The 22907-nt window shown below is 43.7% G+C and overlaps 1 protein-coding gene across 3 annotated transcripts in view; it reads right to left on the minus strand.

Moving 5' to 3' along the window:
- MAP3K20 (mitogen-activated protein kinase kinase kinase 20) overlaps positions 1-22907 on the minus strand; it is a 146938-nt gene that overhangs the window by 84807 nt on the left and 39224 nt on the right. For all 3 annotated transcript variants that reach the window (XM_077319697.1, XM_077319696.1, XM_077319698.1), the window contains exon 3: positions 3387-3474. In XM_077319697.1, the coding sequence (XP_077175812.1) occupies positions 3387-3474 (88 nt within the window). The remainder of the gene's footprint in view (positions 1-3386; positions 3475-22907) is intronic.

A 22907-nucleotide genomic window follows, 5' to 3' on the forward strand; every position in this document is an offset into this window, starting at 1 on the left:
TCTATCTTCTTCTACCTTCTATCTATACCATCTATCTATCTTCTATAAAGCATGAACAGAGAAGTCTTTCAGCAGTGCATCTATTTGCAAAGATAGATGTCAGCCAGTACAGTTTCAACCAAAATAATTACTGCATCTGCAGCTTCACAGAATGCACTGCACATGATAAATGAATGCAATGATTATTGCCCATGTTCTAGCAAACGGTGTTAACATATCAAAGTCCACAAACATTTTTTCTTGCATATCTTGGGCCTTTGCAGTGTGAGTTACCCATCCTGTTTCTGCAGTTTTATGTTTCCACTGCTTTCCTTTTCCAAATGAGCTTTGTTTTGTACACATCATGTGCTTCAGATTAAGTTACTCTTTATCCAAGTACTGCTTGTGTAATCCTTTGGATCATAGTTGGAACGAAAGGCCTGAACACAGCTAAAGCAAATAACCATTGAAAGACCATAGAAAAGGAATCCCATGATAAGTTAATCAGCGTAACATCTCCTTGCATCAAAGTTTAAGTCTGGGTATGGCCATTCCTCCATGCCTGCTTGGTTCTTTCTACAATCACCAGCCATAAGAATCACTCAATGAGGCAGGTAAAGCCAGTGTTGAGAAGCAGCCGGAACCCTTGATTAGAGCCACCTGACACCTGCTACAACTAAAGTTGTAATGGACACCTTGGGTGTTGATGTCTCACAAGAGATGCTGATTTTGTAAGGAAGTAGAATTCTTCAGAGAGCATACACAGCTCACTATGCATGTGTGTAAAGTGTTGTCAAGTCGCAACTGACTTATGGTGGCCTTAGAGGGTCTTCAAGGCTAAGCAGAAGTGGTTTACCATTGCATTCCCCTCCATGGTCTTCCTTAATGAACCCCCATTCAAGTACTGACCCTGCTTAGCTTCTGAGACTCTGATGAAGACTGGTTATACTTTCCCGTTCTGCATCCACAGCTCACCATACATATTATAAAAGTGGTAGGCCAAGTAAAAGGGATTCAACTACCTATCCAGGTAGGGCAACAGGAGCCAAGGAGAAGACAAGGAAGAAGGTGCAGCAAAGACCATTATTCTGAGGCAGACGGATGGGAAAGCACACAGAGAAAGTGGGGCTTGGTCTAAAGCACCATTATTTAAGTTAGTTTGGTCTCTTACTGCCCTCAAAGAGGGGCACCAAAATGTTAGTAAATTGGATCTTAGCTGCGAGGCATTAGTGGGCTTTTTCGCGGATAGTCTTGTCGCTCTGCTGGGACCTTCCTGCGGCAGCTGATACAGATAGGGAATTGGAGGCCTGTTGGACGCCTTTGGATGTGACATTTGTTGGCTTCAGACAACTCTCATTACCCGAAATGGACAAACTGCTGGGGTTGGGGAGGGCAACTTGTCCCCTTGATCCCTACCCGTCTTGGCTGCTCAAAGAGGGCGGCCAGCGGATAGGAGGCAAGCTCAGGGATATTATTAATCTCTCCGTGTCTACTACTGGGGAGTTCCCTGAGCTGCTGAAGGGGGCAGTGGTTCATCCTCTACTTAAGAAACTATTGTTGGATCTGCAGAAGCGGCTAGCAACCGCCCAGTCTCGCAACTTGTGTTTCTGGATAAGGTGGTTGAAAGGGCTACCACACAACCCATACCAGTTGGGCTTCAGTCCTGGCCACAGGGTGGAGACGGTGTTGATCACCCAGATGGATGATCTCCAGCTTGATCTGGGTAGTTTGGCCATCCTCGTGATGTTAGATCTGTCAGCCGCATTCGATGTGGTTGACCACGAGTTGTTGGGCCACCACCTTGCCGGGACGGGGATACAGGGGACAGCCCTTCAATGGCTGCTCTCCTTCCTGCAGAACCTGACACAGAGGGTGGCAGTGGGAAATGAGTTATGCCCCTTTTGACTCCCTTGTGGGGTCCCAACGGGGCGGTGATTTCCCCCACACTTTTTAACATCTTTATGCAGCCTATGGTCCAGCTGGTTCAGAGTTTTGGGCTGGGTTGTCATCAATATGAAGGAAGAAGGCAGGCCAGGAAACACAGTTGCCCACTCTGGCCAGAATACAACTGAACACCATGCCCCTGGCTAGAAATTTAGGGGTGACCCTGGATACCTTGCTATCTATGGAGGCACAGGTAATGAGGATACCCTGCCAGGCGTTTTGCCACCTATGTTAGGCAAGGCAGGGATGGGGAAGAGTCTTGGGTGGGCATGTACACAGCTATGCTTCCCAACTATATTCTGCACAATTATGCCCCTTCTGGGGTTTCTTAAAGCCTGAAGAATATTTCAGGGGTTCTCAACAGGAAAAAAAGTTGAGAAAGGCATGCCTAGAGGCTGAACCCAACACCTTGCCTTCTGAGTACAACATTAAAAGGGGAGAGATGATAGCTGACCACTGCAAAATATGCACATACAAATCACAACATGGAAATAAGTCTAGAGGGGGGTAACGCCTAAAATCGTCCTTGATGAAGTGACTTTGCACAAAATTAAAGCAATTTTTACAAGTAATGCTGAAAACGGCTCCTTCTTCTGTACCAAGGACTCTTCACCACCACCACTACTACCACTTCCAGCACTCACTGAAGACAAACATGAATTTAATAGTTTCCCCTCCATAAACACAAGCATAAGAGCAGAAGCCCTCAAGCCTAGTTTCTGCTCTCAAGAGCTTCTGACCTGCTGCTCTTAAGGCAGTTTTCAGGAGGTATTCTGCATGGAGCCAAATAAAACAGTTTAAGAAACAACCAGTTTAGACCACTTTATTATATTACAATCGTTGTTCTGCATTGAATAGGGTCTGTTGAAAAACTATGTTGCAATGCTCTCTGTATGGAACAATTCATAGCCCTGCCCCCTGTACTTTTCCCAACTCCGCTTTGTTCTCTAATGCAGTCACTAATCTGCACAACTAAGGAGCTTCTCTGCATGACTAATAGACCATAGCCGGCAGGAGAGAAATGAATCGGTGAAAAGCATCTTTCGGAAACAATGCTTAAAAGACAAAGCACCGAAGAGGCAGTTCACCATGCAGAGCAAAATCAGTTTTGCGGAGTAAATTGACTCTTCTGTGCAGAGATCAGAAAAACAACGATGTATTTAGTGAATTTTCATCAGCTTTTCCATCATGCAGAAGAGGCCCAGGTGAAACAGGCTACATATTAGGATTCTAAATATGGAAATCCAGTTATCGACAGCATTAAATATAAGAAACAGTAGTGACGTTAATACACTGTGCTAATTTTGACATTGTTCAAGTCTTTAGATTACAAAAGCTGCATTTGGCACCAAACAGCACGATGACTCTTCTCAATTAAAAGAAAAACCTAGGCATATCTCAAAAACGCAACTCTCTTTGATTGTAAAACAAACCAAGAAGGGAAGGAAGGAACTGTAACTCACCTGTAACTATTCCGTAGTTGGGGGGTTCAAGAACAGCTCCGTAAAACTGAATGATGTTTCTGTGGCTGAGCACACTGAGGATCTCTGCCTGTTCAAAATCCAGAGGAAGTATTAGATGTGAATATAAAAGACGTGTACATGAGGACATAAATCAAACTCTCCCGGGATGAGTCATGCACAATACATCAATACAGTTGAAATGCCCGCCAGAACATCTTTTCTCTGAAAGCAAAGGCTAATTCATAGGAATGGACTCCTAACCATCCTCAGATAAGAAGATCTCATAATGGCACTCCATGGGTATACTTGGGTTTGGGTTCTATTATGGTGACACATTTTAGAGCCGTCACCTGTCACTGGAATAGGAGAAAGAACATATAGATGAAGCATCAGTTCATACAAAACAGAATTGCCTCCCCACAACAGAATTGCCAAAATTTTGACTATGTTGGTGGAAAGCAATTGTTCCAGCACGGAAATGTGATTTATTTTATTCAGGCAACTTCCATTCTCTGAGAGCAGATGAGGATATTTTTTGTCTTCTGTCTAGTAATTCCACAATTAATCCCTATATAAAATTGGATCCCATGAATATCAATATTCTTTAATTTGATTTTCAGCATGTTGCTAGACAAAAAAAAAAAAAAAAGAGCCAAGTTGCTATGTAAATTAAACACGAACACTTTCAAGCTGTATAAAGAAGGAGGGAAGCGTTACATAAGTATTTACATACAGCAACCGCAACTAAAGTCAGCTTTAACTTTGGAGATTAGTTAGGGAGAGATATAAAGAGTCTCATCTTAGTTCAACAATGGGATCCATTCCATTAACAGGACAGTCTTCCTCAAACACAAAGAGCATCCCAGGAGAGCAAGGAGCTTTGCTCAGGTGTAAGAAGTGTGTTTTTCACAAGGGGCCTGCTCCTTAAATTCAAAGAAGGTTCCATCATTAATGAAAGAAAAACTTCATATCCAATTATGGTTTACTGTCAGACAGGAACAACAGTTTTGTTCATTTTTAATAGAAGTCCAATCCAAATTTTACCAGATTTGATTGTAGCATGTATGACACAAGTGACGGGTTTTGGAAGTACTGGAATTAATTACCAGGATCTTTAACATCAACTGATAAGGGTTAGTTCCAGTTGGGGGGGGGGAGATAAGAGTTCAGTTCACATGTCACTGGAAAATACCTACAGGATTAGATACAGGATTAGATAAATTGCCTGCCTAAAATCTACTTAATATTAAGCAGTTATTTTAATTAGAAACAGAGCTGGAAGGGATCCCACAGGCCGTTTAGTCAAAACCCATTCCACAATGCAGGAAATTCACACACACACCCCAGGCATAAATACTCCCTCAGTCCTCCCTGCTCTATGCATACTCAGTAAGGCAAAACAACCTCCAGGATCCCTGGGCCAACCAGGCCAGGAGGAAAAATTCCTCCTGACTGCAAAGCATTAGGCATATGGAAAAGGGCCACAAGAGCCAAGCATGGGTTCATCCGCTTCTGCCCTCCCTCCCGTGATTCATTCGTTTTTATTGGTTTACTGAAATTATTGTCACGTAATATGCAGACATTCTAAATAATATATAAATGGTGGCATATCCTTGAAATCTGGGCTACCAAGAACTATTTTCATAGAACAGGCTGAGTTACATTCAGCTACTGTACATTTAATAGCTACTATACTTCAGCTCAGTTCATATGTGACCATATGGAAATTCGGAATTTGGGCGGCTTTCTTGGATTGGAAAAATGTATTTTGAAATTACAGTGACCTATCCTGGGCTTAACTGCCTACCAATAATCTGTATTTTGTCATTTTTGTGTGGAGATTTATACAGAGATGCTTCTTTGAAGAACTGCTCAGTCCTTATAGCTTCTAAATAACACTGTTTCAGCTTCCCAGGGCATAAAACGGGTTAGCATCGTCCTTTCATAAACTGTTTTGTTCAGTGGTCCCCAACCTTTTTTGGGCCGGGGACCGGGGGTGGGTGGGGAGAGTGAGGCCCGGGGACCGGGCGGGGGGGGGAGAGGGAGGCTGGTGAGTGCAAATGTGCCAGCGCAGCAGCTCTGCGCCAATGCATTTGCGCCAGCCGGTGCCCATGCCTCCCCCCCTACAGTGCGACACTTGCTGTGCTGGGCCCCGGGAGTGATTGGCCACCAAAGCAGCCGATCACTCCCGGCGCAGCAAGCACCGTGCTGCAAGGGGGGAGGGAGGTGTGCCCGCTGGCACACTGGCACCCACGCCTCCACCCCCCCGCCGCGGCCCGGTAACGGTCTACGGCCCGGGGGTTGGGGAAGACTGGACTTTAAGATACTAAGGTAGGTTTTACAGAAAATTTTGTTCAGTGAGGTTTATCAGGATCATTGCTGAAATTACTCTCTGGTACCCCATGTTCAAATATCAAGATGTACTGAGGCATTATTCAATATCTATTCCTACATTTCCTCTGAGGGGAAAAACAATTCTTGTCAAGAAACGCCTTCTACCTTAGATGCCAATTCCGTGAAATAAATCTGGAGTTCTGTGTTTGTGGAACAGCCCGTTATGCATTCTGTTGCCCATTAGCAAGAATGTTAAAATGTTTTTGCCAGGGTGAGCGCACTAGTCTAATTCGTAAGAACAAACTTCTGAGCAAATATACTGATGTTGGTGGAAAGTGCTGTCAAGTCAGAGCAGCCAACTGATGGTGACTCTAGAGATTATTCAAGGCAAGAGACATTCAGAGGTGGCTTGCCACTGTCTGCCTCTGTATCGAGGCCCCAAACTTTCTTGGGGGTCCCCCATCCAAATATTAAAAAGGGCTGAGCTTAGCTTCTAGAATGTGAGAGGATCAGACTAGCTCGGCCATTCACCTCAGGGCAAAATAAAACTTATCACAAGAGATAAAAGATTTTCACATGTCGTAAAAACAGACCACCCTAGATCTCAAACAAGCCAACTTAACTAAGCAGCTTCATGGGCACAATGATTAAACTCCACAGGGATGCTGCTCTATAAAAGCAAGTTGCTATGGCCAATAAAACTGAAAGCCGTAGTTAGTGAAAGAGAAATCTGGGTTTCCCATTAATTGAGCTCATTAGAATGATTGTGATTAGAATAATGCATCATGGATCAAGGAAAGGTTTCAACTTTAAGCTCATCTCTACTTTGAAAACACTGATTGACAAGCTGAGTTCACTGATATAAATGTATTTCCTTCTCAGAAATGTCAGGGTTTTAATGATACTGAAAACCATCAGCAAGTAATGACAGCACACCTCAACTTTAAAAAAAAATGTACAATGAAGAGGTTTAACCATTTTGAGGTATTTTAAAACTTCATTATTAGGAAAATGTATATTCTGCCTCTCCAGATACCTTCTTGATGGAGCCTGAACTTGAATTTCAACAAAGTATTTTGTCTAGTGTAACAGCAGGAAAAAAATAATTTACAGCTGAGTTGTAAGTAACTCCTGGCGTTAAAGACACTAGGGTCACCTATTAGCGTTGGGCTATGGCTCCTTCTCGCCGACCCCCCCCCCTTCTAGGATGTTCATGGGTGGGGGATGGATAGTTGTTTTATATTGCCATGTTTCTTCCTCGTGTTGTAATTTTACGTCCAGTTTTAATATTTAGTGGGGTTTTATTGGGGGGGGTTTAATGGACTGTTGTAACTTGCTACGAGCCGGCTCCAGGAGTGGTGGAGAATAAAAATATAAACAACAACAACAACAACTTAAATTTTCTTCAGGCTGAGCAAACTTTATAACGAACATAATTTGAGCAAAGACTGAAACTCCCTTTGGTTACCATATTAGCCCCCAACCAACCAACTTGAGCATTTAATAAATCATTTAATTTCACAGCAGGGCATTCTCTCATGATAGTAAATTTCTGGGTTAGTACTCCAGTAGGCTAATTAACATAACATCACCAAGTGTTCTTTACCACTGTTTCACGTGTGAGTACAGTTACTAGTTATCACTTCAAACACATTTGCAACATTTAGTGTATGATTATCAAACCCTGAGCTTGTTTCTCTGCAACGAGATAGTCCCATCTGGAAGTGATGGGAGACAATGACACCCGAAGTGTGTTGTAAAGGGCCGGGGGGGGGGGGAGGCGTCCTTTGCGGCCCACCTCCAATTAGTTGACGGATCGCATGTGGTCTGCGGCCCACAGGTTGGCGGTCGCTACCATAGGGTATATCCTCCCCCTATCCTATCATTCTATTATGCAAACAGAAGAAAGTTCTGGAAGAGCTGCTTAAGTTGGCGGGAGGCTCCTTAGAGGATAGTTGGATCTATCCCATTATATAGGGCTGCTAAGAACTTTGCAGCAAACATGTAATAGCAGGCAAAAATACCATTTTTGACAGCCGCAATCATTTATGAGTTAAGCCTCTGCCAGCTAACTTGAATAGCACGTCAAGCAGCTTTGCAGCTACCAAGTGCTTGTCTGGTGGTTTCAATTTCTTCTGCCTTGCAATCATTTCTGCACCTGTGCAGTAAGTGAAATTGATTCTCCCCCTAGGTTAGGTCAGGTAATTAAATGATGCCAGAGGGAGGGGACTAAATAAGGCTAAATAAAAACACATACTCATGAAATAATGCTGAGTACATGACCATATATAAATCAAATGGTGATAAAAAAAAAAAGATTGGGCTCCCACAGATAACAGAGTGATAAAAGGTTTGACAAATAAGGAGCACTAGTACAATAATTGAGACCTGTGCAGTATATATCCTTATCCATGGTTCCTCTATATATTTGTGAAACAGTCTGGGAGGTGGAATGTGTCCGGGTGTCCGAGTTGGAATAGGACCAATCAGGGTCAATCCTAATCAGGGCCAATCCTGATTGGCTCTGCCCCTGCAAGCTCCTACCCTCCGTCCCTGGACTCTAGCCTCTTGCTCTCAGAAGAGACTCAGTGCCTGGAGCCAGCAGCAGATAAGGGGAGAGGGCCCTGGGCAAAGGGTCGTGGTGGAGGGGCTGCTAACGTGGGCCTCCCAGCCTGCTGCCTGCCTGCTAACAAGGTCCTCCCGGCATGCTGCCTGCCTGCTAAGGAGCTCTGTCCCGGGCCTGCTAATGAGCTGGCCAGCCCTCACCCACTCCACTTGATCTGGCTGTGAGCTGCTCTGGAGTCTGAGCTGCCCAAAGCCACCTTATGCTGCCTGGCCAGGGCTGGGGGCTTTCAAAATCTCTCTCTTTTCTGGTATGCGAGTAAAGGGTTTATGATACTATTTAAAGATTGGGCTTACGTACAAATAACATATTGACTGGTCTGCTCACTCTTTATTTAATTGGCTTCAGAATCCCATGCAGTGACAATGGGCCTGTGGGCCTGTTGGGAAAACTACAATTCTTCATCTCCCTGCCATGAAAAGTTTCAACTGTCCATTTCTGCACATTAAGGCTCTAATCCTAAAAACATTTTCCTGGGATTTAGGTGGGTTGGATTTTAGAATAACCTGTTGGATTGTTGTTTATTCATAATATTTCTATGCTGACATTACCATATACACCGTTAGACATGTGTGGACTCTTTTACTTGGGTCTGAGACACACTCAGAACCGTGAACAGTCTGGAGGAATTAAACTCAGTATTGGGAAAAACCTTATCCTGCTTCTGCAGCCCGGCTAACTTGGAGACCTGACACACTTGCCAATCAGAGGAAGAAGAAGAATTGGGTCTTATATGCAGCTTTTCTCCCCGAAGGAGTCTCAAAGCGGCTTACAATCGCCTTCCCTTCCTCTCACCACAACAAACACCCTGTGGGGTGGGTGAGGCTGAGAGAGCCCTGATATCACTGCTCGGTCAGAACAGCTTCATCAGTGCTGGGGTGAGCCCAAGGTCACCCAGCTAGTTCCATGTGGGGGAGAACAGAATCAAACTCAGTTCGCCAGATTAGAAGTCTGCATTCCTAACCACTAGACCAAGCTGGCTCTCTTGGAAAGTAACAGGCTCAAGGCGCTCAAAGACAGCCAAAGCACTCCTCTTCTCCCAATTGATGCCCCATACGCAATTAACAAACAGAACATGAACCTATCTGGGGATGACTGGTACTTAAGTATCAGTAGTAGAATATGAATCTATTCAATCTTGGAATACGGGAAGAATTCCATAGCAGCTCTGGGGAACATTTTTTTGGGTAATTGCTGTTTAAAATCATTTTACAGCTACCACATTTTTTCCCCACTCAAGGCAAAGCAGAAGGGAAACTGTATGATGCACAGTTTGTGGTCCTCAACTCTTCACAAAACCTGAGTTTCCCATCTGTTTCACTGAGGACTTTTGTCCGACTTCAATCTGTGATGGTTAGCTGTCTTATCAAAACTCAAGTCACACATCTGCCTACAAGAGTTCACGTCTCCTCAGAATCACTGTAGGAAATAAAATATCCAAAAAGAAATCCAGCTGAGTACTTCAACCGAAAAGTGGGCTACATATATAAAGAGATGAATCCTTTGGATTTCCCAGTGGAGGAAGCAGATCCTCCCTAGCAGCTCCCCATGTACCTTCTCCTATCAAGGAGGTGCCAGGGATAAAGGGATCCCCACAGAAAAAATCAATGCAAATTAGGAGGGCCGCCATAAGGGTCCTCACGAAATCTGAATTAGGTGAAACTCAGCCTTCTTCCAATAAACACAACTTCTGTAGGATCCAACCCATAAAATAAACGTAATAAAAAAAACAATAAATGGATTGGCTCCCATAGGACAGTGGTTCTCAACCTGGGGGTTTGGGACCCCTTTCACAGGGGTCCTGGCAGGGCAAGCAGCTTGGCTCAGGGAGTGCCATCCACACAACAGTCTTGTGGGGTAGATCAAGACAGAGAGTTCGTCTGTCTGGAGCAGGGGAAAAGAGTGAGATCGGCATGGTGGGACAAGAGGCAGAACTGAATTGAGAAACCCCGGGAAAAAAACCAATTTATATACAATCGTGAACCATGGATCTTCACGCCACTGGTCAGTTTCAGTTTAATTTATGTGAAAGAACCCTTGCATAATTTTATGGTTGGGGGTCACCACAACAGGAGGAACTGTATTAAAAGGTTGTGGCATTAGGAAGGTTGAGAACCATTGCCATAGGAGATCTCAGCTTGGGCAAGAGCTCCAGAGCAAGTCTGCATGCGAGAAAGTCATTGTGAGTTGCCCTCACACAGTCAATTTGACTTAAGTTTCTGCTTGCACAAGACATGTTGCAAAATATATTCTGGCAATTCCATCCTCTACCACCAATGAACGTCTGCTATCAAATAATATTGTACTTTCAAATTGGTCTGTAAAAGACTATATAAGCTTTGCACACAGCAAATCTGACTGAAAATGGAAAATCACATCCAGTAGCTCTTGTGGCATAGAAAAGCATCGTGGACATGGAAAAACTAGCCCCAGTTAGGCTTTCTACAAAAGGATGAACAGTAAACCACGACACACCACTACAGCCAGTGCATTATTCTTACCGAAATGTTACTAATTTAAACCATTTTCATCTCAATATAGTAATGCTGTGGTCCCCAACCACCGGGCTGCGGCCCGGTGCTGGGCCGCGAAGGCCCTGGCACTGGGCCGCGGCTCCCTGCCTCCGCAGGGCTGCGCCCGGCCGCGCATGCGCATTTGCGCCATGCGCAGCCGCAAACGCGCATTTGCAGCACATGCGCGCATGCGTGGCTGCAAAAGCCCTCGCTGCCGCCGCCGGTCCGCAGCCTAGAAAAGGTTGCGGAGCACTGCAGTAATGGATACACATGGATACAGTATGGCCTCTGTGCTGCAAATGAGAAATTCAGATTCAAACCTACATGTTCGTCCCCAATGAAATGCACAACCAGGCCTTGAAGAACTGTTTGGGTATATCTTTCATATAGATGGAGATGCACATAACAGCTTTCCCTATAACTAGCTTCACGGATCTAGATTTGGAACTTTTATCTGTTAAAGTCCTTGCAGAAAACAGAGTAACCAGTAGAGTTTCAAACCCAAAAAACGATGCTGTCTTTTAAGCCCCAATTCTTGTTATCACACAATATAGAAAAAAGTTCCACTCATATCAACAATACTTCCATGTCAATTCATACAAAATTAGCAACTCTTAAGAGCCATAAAGGGCCATTAATAATGTAATCAGCTTATTATATAAACTTCCATGGAACACGTACAACAAAATTTATCTGGACTAGGGTAAGAGGGCATAGGATGGGGAAATTAGGCTGCAATCCTGAATACACTTACTAGGGACCTTCCTTCTGAGTACACCTGTTTAGGATTGCACTGTAGGGCTTCTTTAACAAAACCATTCACTATCTAACTAATTTGGATTAGCTCCAGATAACATGAGCTACCATGCAACTCTGTCATTTAATCCTGGGCCTAGTCTGCACACAATAGATAATGCACTTTCAATGCACTTTAGAAGCAAATTTTCCTGTTCCGCAAGGATAATCCAGCTGCCAAAGCACGTTGAAAGGGCAGTATCCTATGTGTGCAGAATGGGCCCTGGCTACCGTTCCTGTGCTAAAGCATTTCATTTTTCTAGCTCAGAAATAACTACTACACTTTGTCATTGATCAAATGCTGTTAAGACTCTTCGATGAATGCACACTTTTAAGGCCAACGATAAAATAATTAGTACCTATGCATATGTGTGGAACATTTTTATTTGACTTCTAGGGTTGATTGGCAGTTGAGAGCAGCTTGCTTGGTCATGCTGGCAAAGCTGAAATTTTATATAGCAAGAGCATTATAAACTTTCTTTCTGTAATTAATCTGTTCTTATAGTCTAATGGCTTTGAACATCTCACACTGATAGGCCAGAACACTTAAAATCCACTAAATATCAACCTTGACAAAAGCTTTACTCCTACCAGGGTAGGTTTAACTTCCATTCCAGCCAATAATTTAGCAGCTTTTTGTGAAGAAGGCAGCATTGCTTTTGCCGTATTTCATATATAAAAGAGGAGATCCAGAGCTGTCTGACTGAAACAAACAAGGGCACATTCAAATAAGCAATATTCTAAGAGTGTCAGTGCACAATTACAAGGCCTGCATGGGAATCCTCCCCTGACGGCCTATTATTTCTTCAAGTCTACATAAATAATCTCCTATATTTGGGTGCTGTCAGAAACTCAAAATATAATGATAGGAAAGACCCCAGCATAATGGAAAACTCACTCTATGGCAGTGGTTCTCAACCTGGGGGTCAGGACCCCTTTGGGGGTCAAACAGCCCTTTCACAGGGGTCGTGGCAGGGCAAGCAGCTTGGCCAGTGGGGGGGGGCGCCATCCACACAATATCCTTGCGGGGTAGATCGAGATAGAGCGTTCATCTATCTGGAGCAGCGGAAAAGAGCAGCGGAAAAGAAATTTCTGGGAAAGAACACTTGCATAGTTTTATGGTTGGGGGTCACCACAACAGGAGGAACTGTATTAAAGGGTAGTGGCATTAGGAAGGTTGAGAACCACTACTCTATGGGATCTCATACTAGTACTTAGGAAACCCAATTCATGCAAGCTCTTTACTATAAGCTGTCAAGAAGCTGTCATCCCTAAGCTATCAATATCAACTACGGATATCCCCAACAACTGCAGTCATGCCTCGATCATCCTTTGCTAAGGGATTTATATCTAGTCTTTAAATAAAAATAATACAAATATCCACTCTTTGCTGTTGCAAAGTGTATTTTTAGGTAAAACCTCACTGTTGCAGCTCATGCTTGGGTCTCCAATTTATTTATTGTTCTAATTCGGCATGCAGAGTCATACCTGCAAGTACCTTTGGTGCTCCTTTTACACTATGATAAATGCTTATCCAGTTGTTCTCTGGTAGCCTCCCTCTGGAGCAGGGCTACGACACAGCAATTATCAATAGGAAGTTGTTTTTTCCAGGGTTGTGCAACTTGTTCGTGGCCAAATCACGCATCTATAATGAGCCAAAGAAGTGTAGCTAACTTGCATATTTTGATGCAAGCAGTTAACATGTTGGAACCTGGTAGACTCAAAAATTGCAATACTTTTATTCTGAGACTTTTGCTTTCAAATGGAATCTCTACTTCTCTTAAAGATCTCAGCCAAGGAGCCCAGGCAGCAAAAGATACACAGGGCAGCCAACCCCCTTTGTCCTATACCAGGGGTAGTCAACCTGTGGTCCTCCAGGTGTTCATGGACTACAATTCGCATGAGCCCCTGCCAGCATTCGCTGGCAGGGGCTCATGGGAATTGTAGTCCATGGACATCTGGAGGGCTGCAGTTTGACTACCCCTGATCCAGACCATCAGTGATTGCTGTCTGTTGAGTAACCCTGTCCTATACCATTGTTTGTTATCACATTTTTAACACATTTGTGCCTCCACAAATGACTGTATCACACCCCATGATTTTTTCTATAGGGCACATTCCTCAACTTCTTACAGAATTTACCTGAATGAGCCTCTCTTTTTTAAAAAATGTGTAGAGACTATTTGCTAAGAGTGGTAAAAGTACAGCTATTTCTGACACCAACCCCCTCCAGAGTGGTCTTCTTCGGTGGCTAGTAACGGATGAATCAGTGAGTATAAGAGTTTTAAGCATCAACAAGTTTGCTGATTTCTCCTATTCCGACAGCTTCTTCAAAGCTTTCAGCTTTCGGCAATTTAGAACTCCCCTTGGACAGAGTTAGGGTCAAATGGCTTCACCAACTCAGTTATTGATCTGAGGACAGAAAAGCACTTCCTTCTAGAAATACTTTCAACTTACCAGGAGCACGAAGCAGTATTTCAAGATTTCTGCAGAAGTCATGAGTCAGTGTGGAATCTCTTATGGTGAGCGGTGATGGTTATGATCTTCCTTGCCACACTGTAGAGCAGGATGACCAAACAGTGGCTCTTCAGATGTCCATGGACTACAATGACCATGATCCCCTGCCAGCATGCATAGTATCTGTAGTCCATAAACATCTGGAAAGCCACCATTTGGCCACCCCTGCTCTACAGAGCTATTAAGAACATGGAACAAGCTGGACAAGGGGTTGGCAGGTTATAGTAGACTAGTAATTAAGCCCGCTGTATGCCGAATACAGCGGGCGCTAGAAACTGACCTTGTCGGGCGGCGGCTCTCTGCCTAAGTAGTGGTCCCCAACCTTTCTGAGGCTGGGGACCGGCACGGGCCGCGCCCAGGCCGCGCCCGCGAGCCGCGCCCGGGCCGCGCCCGCGAGCCGCACCCGCGAGGCGCGCCCGCGAGCCGCGCCCGGGCCGCGCCCGCGAGCCGCAACCGGGCCGCGCCCGCGAGCCGCGCCCGCGAGCCGCGCCCGCACATCGGGCCGCTTGCTGGCAGGGCCGCTGGTGGACTGTTTCTTCCTGGAACCGGGAGCGGCTGCGAGGATGGCGGAGACCATTGTAAGTTGGGGGCGAGGGGGTGGTGCGCGGGGGCTGCGGCCTGCGTGGGTTCCCTCGGGCGTCAGGCCAGGAGCAACTGCGAGCCGCGCTGCGCGCGGCTCGCAGTTGCTGGGGCTGGGAATCAGAGGGAGCAATCGGCAGGCGCTTCGCGCCTGCCGATTGTTCCCTCCGATTGTCTGTCATGAGGAAGGGTCCAATCCGGACCCTTCCTCATCCCGGACACATCCCGCCCCAGAACGCCTTACTCTTTTATTTAGTCCGTGGCGCCCGTGGCGCCACGGGCGGTGTTCAGATGAGCAATAGGGACATGTGTGCCCTGCATAGTGCAGGGGTTGGACTAGATGACCCATGAGGTCCCTTCCAACTTTATGATTCTGTGATTCTAAGGGACTGCTCCGTAATATTCTCAGTACTGTTCTGCTTATTTTTATCAACCCAACACATTATTCATGTGCTTCATTTCCACAATCTTTCGGCTACCTCTGTGATACCGCTCCCAGTACATTCTAGGAGGCCTAAATGTAAAACATTAATTGCTAAAACAAAGTTCTATTAATATGCATGTTCAAGCTTTATTTAGTCCTTGTGGAATTTCAATGATATTGCAAAGGGAAACCCAAGGAAGTAAGAGACACACCCATATTCAGCACATCTTCCTTGTACTAAATTATGTGATTCATAATTGCATCACAACAATTTGGTCATGATGTACCACAATTGTGGCAACGTATGCAAAACATGCTCTCCTCGATAACCTTCACCACTGAAGCTTTAAAACTTGAACTCCTGAAATAAGAAAAGTTACAAGAAGCGTTAACAAGCCACAGGATGAATACCTAGATTTTATAATGGTATAGGGCTGACAGGGGCTCATTTTGCAGACACTGGATAATGCACTTTCAATGCACTTCGGAAGTAGATTTTCCTGTTTCACGCAGGAAAATCCAACTGCAAAAAGCACGCTGAAAGTGCATTGACCAATATGTGCAGAATGAGGCTCTTAGAAGCTTCTCAGGGCCAGCCATGATGGATAGGAGATTGACCTCAAAGGAAGTCGGGATGCAACACACAGGCAGGTAATGGCAAGCCACTTGTGGCCTTGAAAACCCGATGGTGACACCACAAGTTGGCTGCTAATGGATGGCATTTAAAAAAAATCTTAAATGTGGATTCACACCCAAGTGCCCTCTCTTTGTTGTTGTTGTTGTTAGGTGCGAAGTTGTGTCTGACCCATCGCGACCCCATGGACAATGATCCTCCAGGCCTTCCTGTCTTCTACCATTCCCCGGAGTCCATTTAAATTTGCACCTACTGCTTCAGTTACTCCATCCAGCCACCTCATTCTCTGTCGTCCCCTTCTTCTTTTGCCCTCAATCGCTCCCAGCATTAGGCTCTTCTCCAGGGAGTCCTTCCTTCTCATGAGGTGGCCAAAGTATTTGAATTTCATCTTCAGGATCTGGCCTTCTAAGGAGCAGTCAGGGCTGATCTCCTCTAGGACTGGCCGGTTTGTTCGCCTTGCAAACCAAGGGACTCGTAAGAGTCTTCTCCAGCACCAGAGTTCAAAAGCCTAAATTCTTTGACGCTCAGCCTTCCTTATGGTCCAGCTTTCACAGCCATACATTGCAACTGGGAAGACCATAGCCTTGACTAGATGCACTCTTGTTGGCAGGGTAAATTGCGAACAAGATTTAAAAATTAATATAATTTTGGTAGGGATAAAATGCACAACCCTTTATGGTATACTTTGTCCAATGTAGAAAAATAATTGTTTGCTACTATACAGGAACAACAACATAAGAGTAAGTTTGGCAACAGTCAACAGAAAGAACTTTCATATTGTTCAAACTTTTGATTGAATTCAGCTCAACTCATGCAGAAGTTGTGTCCTATAGAATCCGCAGTAACCTGATCAGGACAGAGGAAAGAATCTCCACTTGAAGGCTCAGAATCAAAGAGACCCTCTCTCCCTCCCTAATATGACCTGCCACCGTTCTCTTAAAAGGGGTACCTGGCAATAGAACCTGAAAATGGAAATACTTTTAAAAGGCACGGGACAGAAATATATCCATCAAAATCTGATTGTGGACCAAATCCAGCCAGCTGTTAAGCCAAGCTATAAGAATGTGAGCACACTTCTGCCTAATAAAATTTGAATCAAACACTTTTGCATCTGATTCTCCATGTGAGCTTTTATGCAAACTTCTAAAGTGCAAGGAATCCTGGGGTGGAAAAGCTATTCTGAGAGCTTTCACATAGTTCATATAATTAGGGAAACCACTTCCTTTGATTGCAAGTGTTCAAAACAGCTGAATTTCTTCTATCAAAGGAACTCTGTGATTTGGGTCATCTCTTTTACTTTCGCTTTCATGTTTCTTAGGAAGAGAGGTGAGAGGCTTTGGAGCACATTATTGGGGGGAAAAAACCCACTTTTTGTTTTAAGGATTGAACTTGGACTATTCAAAAGGTTGTCATTTGGGAGCTTGTCTTTCTTTCCCTCCCTCTGTTTCCTTCTTTTTCTGTTGAGATCCTTCAGTAGTGCAAGTGAACATAAGTCCAAAATGCCAATTTATACTGAGAGAAAACTGGTTTGTGGTTCATAAAGAAAAGAACTGGTATTTTTGCTTTGTACTGTTTAGGATGAATGTGTAATTGGAAAAGGGGCAGAAACTGCAAGGTCTTGGCTCTCTGTATCCCATTCTTTTTACCAGTTCTAAACACTGACCGAGCCAGAGAGAAAAGAATTTAGACATGCAAAAGAACATACAGAAAGCCATTACCCTTGCCTTTTGAGAACACCTATGTATAAGTCTCTCCTAAAATAAATCCAAAAGCCAGCCATTTATAAGGGTGGCGAAAATGTTGCTGATGGTTTTTTTTTTAAATGGCAATACTGTGAAAGCATTTATTTCCAGTCATTCCACAAGACTTTTCTACTGATAATACTACTAATCCTCATCTGCAGAACGTAGGCTCTTTCCACAGCATCTCAGTTGCAATTAAAAAATTTAAAAATGATCACACAACCCATGCATTTCGTTTGTAAAGCAACAACAACAACAACACCTCCTTTCAGCTATCGTGAATCTATTCCACTTTGGCCACAATCCAATATAAACACAGGCCATATACTCAATTCCAGCAGTTTCCGCGTGCTTCAGAGGGAATTGTTCTGTATGAGATTCTGGCTTTTAAAAAAGAAAGTTAACAAATGGTTTCTGGTCATTATTATTTATTCACACGGCATCAAGCCAAGAATGATTCACTTCGTCGACCCTGAGACTGACTGACATAGTATCATATATCCAAGCTTCTTTCTGCAGCCGTAAGGGTTAAAGGAATCGTTTTGCTTTAATTGGCAGCTGGAAAGCCTCAGAAGTTCGGATTGTCTTAAGAACTGGATATCTGCAGTCATTATTTCTCCCCTGGGACTCTATCCAGAATACGACTGGAAGAGGCCTAGGGTGCACAGTTGTTACCATGGAGAAAAAGTAACAAATACACTGAGAAAAGTCATGTGTTTATTTCAATGTTTTTACTGATTTGTAAAATGTTCATATAAATGTGAGATCTCTAGATCAGGGGTAGTCAACCTGTGGTCCTCCAGATGTCCATGGACTACAAATGCTGGCAGGGGCTCCTGGGAATTGTAGTCCATGGACATCTGGAGAACCACAGGTTGACTACCCCTGCTCTAGATTACCAATACCTTCTTGTGGCAGTGGAAAGGAAAGCGCTGCTTCACCAAATGTTTGTAAACTACCCTAAGCCACAGGGGTGGTATATAAATTAAGGTGACCAGATTTTAACATTGGTAAAGCAGGACACCATTGACCAGGGGGGTTCTTGATTAAAAAATTGGTCAATATGGAGCAGCAAAAATTTTCATAGAACACAAAAATAGTATTGTAATATATATTTTTTAAATTTCAACATAAGTAGAATTTGCCAGATACCCCCAGATGTCCCTCCAAAAGTGGGACAATCTGGTCACCTTAATATAAATGCAAATCCGTCAATGAATCAATCAATTTATGCCTTTACCAAACAACTGATGTAGTTCTTCAGAACCATAACAAATTTTAATAAATTTATGTATTATTTGTTGAAACATTTATATCCTACTTTTGTCATAGCTGAAGGTGGCTTACAATACAAAATACATCATCAAAACATTAATCCGCTCCCGCAACCTAATAAGACATAGTAACGTACCAAAAACAAAAAAATGCCTGCTACTCACACTCCATTAAAAGTTCAGGTGAACAAAGAAGGCCTACAGAATCTCCTATAAAATTCCAGGGCCTGCAATCCACCTCCTCAGACAGCCCATTCCACAGAAAAAAAGAACAGGTCCTCACGATGCCAGATAGGCCATTTTTTATGAGGGAACAGCCTGAAGGTGGCATTCTGAAGGTCACAGCTGACATGTACTGACATAATGCTCTTTAAATGCATGGGTTCCAGGCTGTGAAGGGCCTTAAAGGTCACTGTCAGGCCCCTAAAAAGATTAGATTATATTCCTTCTCTGTATCCTGGTAAGAAATAAAAACTCTACCTTCCCTTCCAAAGACATTTGTCCTCCTAGTACAAATAATTTAGGCCTATGGTTTATTACTGCAACAAATAATTCTGGGTATAGCATTCATAATTAATAGGAAAATTCGTAATTTAAGGTTATTCCTAGGATTTCCAAGGGCCTGGTTGCCCAAAGAAGAAGGAAATGTCCTTTTACAATCTCATTGTCAAGCTAAGGAAGAAGCAGCACAAAAGAAGCACAAAAGGAAGAAGCAGCACAAAAGAAACACTTCTTTTTTCTTTACCTTTCTTACCACAAATCTTTTCTTTACCTTTCTTGCCACAGATCTTTAAAGATGCAGATTTTTACAAATTAGGAACATGTTTGTACTGTGTAAATTAAAGAAACAATGGTAAAATCTCAAGTGTGAGGTTTAAAGTTCTTTTTAAGAGAAGTGGAATCTGACTGCAAGGAATTTTGCTTCTGGAGGACATATTGTTATTATTTTCCCCCTTTTGTTATCTTTTCTGCCCATGGTCCTCTTTTTTTTCTTTGTGGTTAGTGGAGGACTCTCCCTTATGGGAAGAGGGACTGGTCCTCTTCTTTCTGCCTAGAGCTCCAGAGAAATTCAGAACTCAGGGTCCACCCTTGCTTCAGTTTGGAGAGGAAGTGGCAACCAATTCTTCACCAGGGGACAGAATCTGGGATGAACTGATGACACTCTTCCTCACCAAGACTGTGTGTATTTCCCTAGGTTGATGGGCAGGGTGCCAGCTGCCAGTGGCCTGTGTAACTTCAGGGTGGGAAGCATGGCCATAACAGCCTGTTCTAGAGAAAAGCCAAGTTGCAGTTCGGTTCAGATGGATTAGGAAACCTTTTATTGCTTTTCTTTGCCTGGAAACCTTGAATCTGTGAGAAAGGCAGCTGTTTGTTGGAGGCCAAAGTCTCTTTTGGAATGTCTTTCCTTCCATGAGAAGAGTTATTAACCATTCTTTATACCAGGCTTTCTCAACCAGGGTTTCATGAAAGTCAGGTGTTTCTTGTAGGTCCTGGAAGGGTTTCCTGAATGGGTGGGAATTTATATATCTATATCTATAATTAAATTTGTTAAACATTTCTAGGGTGATATGACCATACAGTGTCATGTTGACCCACCCAGCCTCTCCCAAAGTGGCCTGGGTGGGCATGTACACACCTATGCTTCCCAACCAATTCTGCATGATCACGCCACTTCTGGAGTTTCTTGCGTCCGCCATTTTGAGTCATTTAAGAACACCCCTTTCCTCGTCTTCATCTTCCCTCCCCCTTTCTGTTCTGAAAAATCTACCATAAAAAAAGGGGGTGGTGATGGCATTACAATGGTTTCTGGGCTTTTAAAAAAAGGAGACTTGCAGTCTTACACTGCAGCATTGCCCATGCACAGTGGGGAAGACAGAATCTACAGGGCAGGTTCTCCTTCGCTGTCCCTACTATAAAGAGCCAAGGGCTAAGTTTATTCTCCCACTCCTGGGTTAACTTGACAACTGTTCAGAGGAGACTTGCTTAGACAAATTATTAAACAGTGAAAACCTGTCTTTTTCTAGCCAAGTGACCAAATTTTGTGCTTATTTGTACAGAGCCCAAAATAAGTTAACTGATGGTAATAATGGCTGGGGCATATTATGTCTAATGCTTAAGTTTCGTATAATTCTAGACGATTTTATTTTATTCAGATGGCTTTTTACTGTTTTTGCCTGCATTATAGAACAGCAGTGTTATAATAATGTGATAACTCAGGGTTTAAAAAAACACATTCTGGACATTTTGGGGAAAGGGAACAGGTGATCAAGGGTGCAGAATGGTGGGATAAAGGGGCACAATGAAAACAATGGGGCAAGCAAGCAGCATTCTGCAAACAAAATTGAAAAGGGGAAGGAAGAAAAGCATGATGGGAGGCTGCCTCCAATGGACTCAGCGTAGAAAGCATGTTGCCAATTTCCGCCTGGGAAAAAAGGGGAGGAAAGGCCAAACGCGGAAACACTAAAGTAGACTCACAGCATCCAAAAGAAATCCAAAGCGGGGCTAAAACAAGCTACGACTCCTCATGCTAAGACAGTCTGACGCTTCATTTCCTGTTCTGTGAAAAATACCCCACAAAAACGAAAAACTCAACTACCCTTGAACTTCATGAAAGTATCCCTATTCTCGGCTATATTTCCTTCTGCACAGTGCTAGAAACAGCACAAACACGGGACTGAAGAGAGAGATGAGACATCCAAACCATTCCAGGAAGAGACAGGAGACAGAGCCGGGAAATGTGCAAAGGCAAAAATGAAGGATGAACTAATCTGTGCAACCTTTTGCAATCTATCACATAGCATCACATCACAGGAGGGAATCTACTGGAAAAATCTGCTCCAGTGTCACAAGCCTGTAATACCGTTGTGGCATCACTGCAAAGTCAGTGTTCATGCTTAATGCTACAGACTGACATCACTGTTCTTATATTACCCTCAACCCTAGGGCGCTCGTGTCCTGATGCAGCAAACCTCCAGGTCCGCCTGAGTGAACTGAGCTGCAGTTTTCTGCGTTTCTGTGCAGCGCCAAGCTAAGATAAACAGGTGCTCAGTGTTTCCTTATAAATGTTTATGCCAGCCTCTTAAAAAGGAAACTTTCTTCATGCGCTTCTGAAATGGTAAAGTGTCAAGCACGGAGGAACTTTTATGAGCCTCTGAGCAATGTCCCTTTACAGCATGATTTGTTTGATTTTTTAAAAATGTCTGTTTTCCCTAAGACACAAATATATTCTCTGGTGACTTCTTAAAATCAGAACAAAATAAAAATCGTCCAGGATTGCATTAATAATTCCACCAAGAAGAGACCCTAGAATGTAACTACTGACCATTTAAGTATTTTTAAAAGATGGAGTAAAAGTAATGGGGAATAAGTAATCGTTTGCTCAAAGGACTTTACGTGCTCCCGTCTTTATTGGAAAGTCAAGTAATGAGAAAGCACAGCTTAATGTCAAATAGTTCCAAAACAATGCAGTGGAGTTTTAGGACAATTTGAAAATAAGTTGTGTTTTCATTATGTGACTTCCCAATCGGACTGGAGTATCCTCTGAGCAAATGGTGGACCTTTTAAAAAATGCTAGTATACAATTAAGTACATACAAGATATGTTGTTATGTGCGAAGTCGTGTCCGACCCATCGCGACCCCATGGACAATGATCCTCCAGGCCTTCCTGTCCTCTACCATTCCCCGGAGTCCATTTAAGTTTGCACCTACTGCTTCAGTGACTCCATCCATCCACCTCATTCTCTGTCGTCCCCTTCTTCTTTTGCCCTCGATCTCTCCCAGCATTAGGCTCTTCTCCAGGGAGTCCTTCCTTCTCATGAGGTGGCCAAAATATTTGAGTTTCATCTTCAGGATCTGGCCTTCTAAAGAGCAGTCAGGGCTGATCTCCTCTAGGACTGACTGGTTTGTTCGCCTTGCAGTCCAAGGGACTCGCAAGAGTCTTCTCCAGCACCAGAGTTCAAAAGCCTCAATTCTTTGACGCTCGGCCTTCCTTATGGTCCAACTTTCGCAGCCATACATTGCAACTGGGAAGACCATAGCCTTGACTAAACGCACTTTTGTTGGCAGGGTGATGTTTCTGCTTTTTA

Source organism: Paroedura picta, chromosome 2 (assembly GCF_049243985.1).
Source record: "Paroedura picta isolate Pp20150507F chromosome 2, Ppicta_v3.0, whole genome shotgun sequence".
Taxonomy (NCBI): Eukaryota; Metazoa; Chordata; class Lepidosauria; order Squamata; family Gekkonidae; genus Paroedura; species Paroedura picta.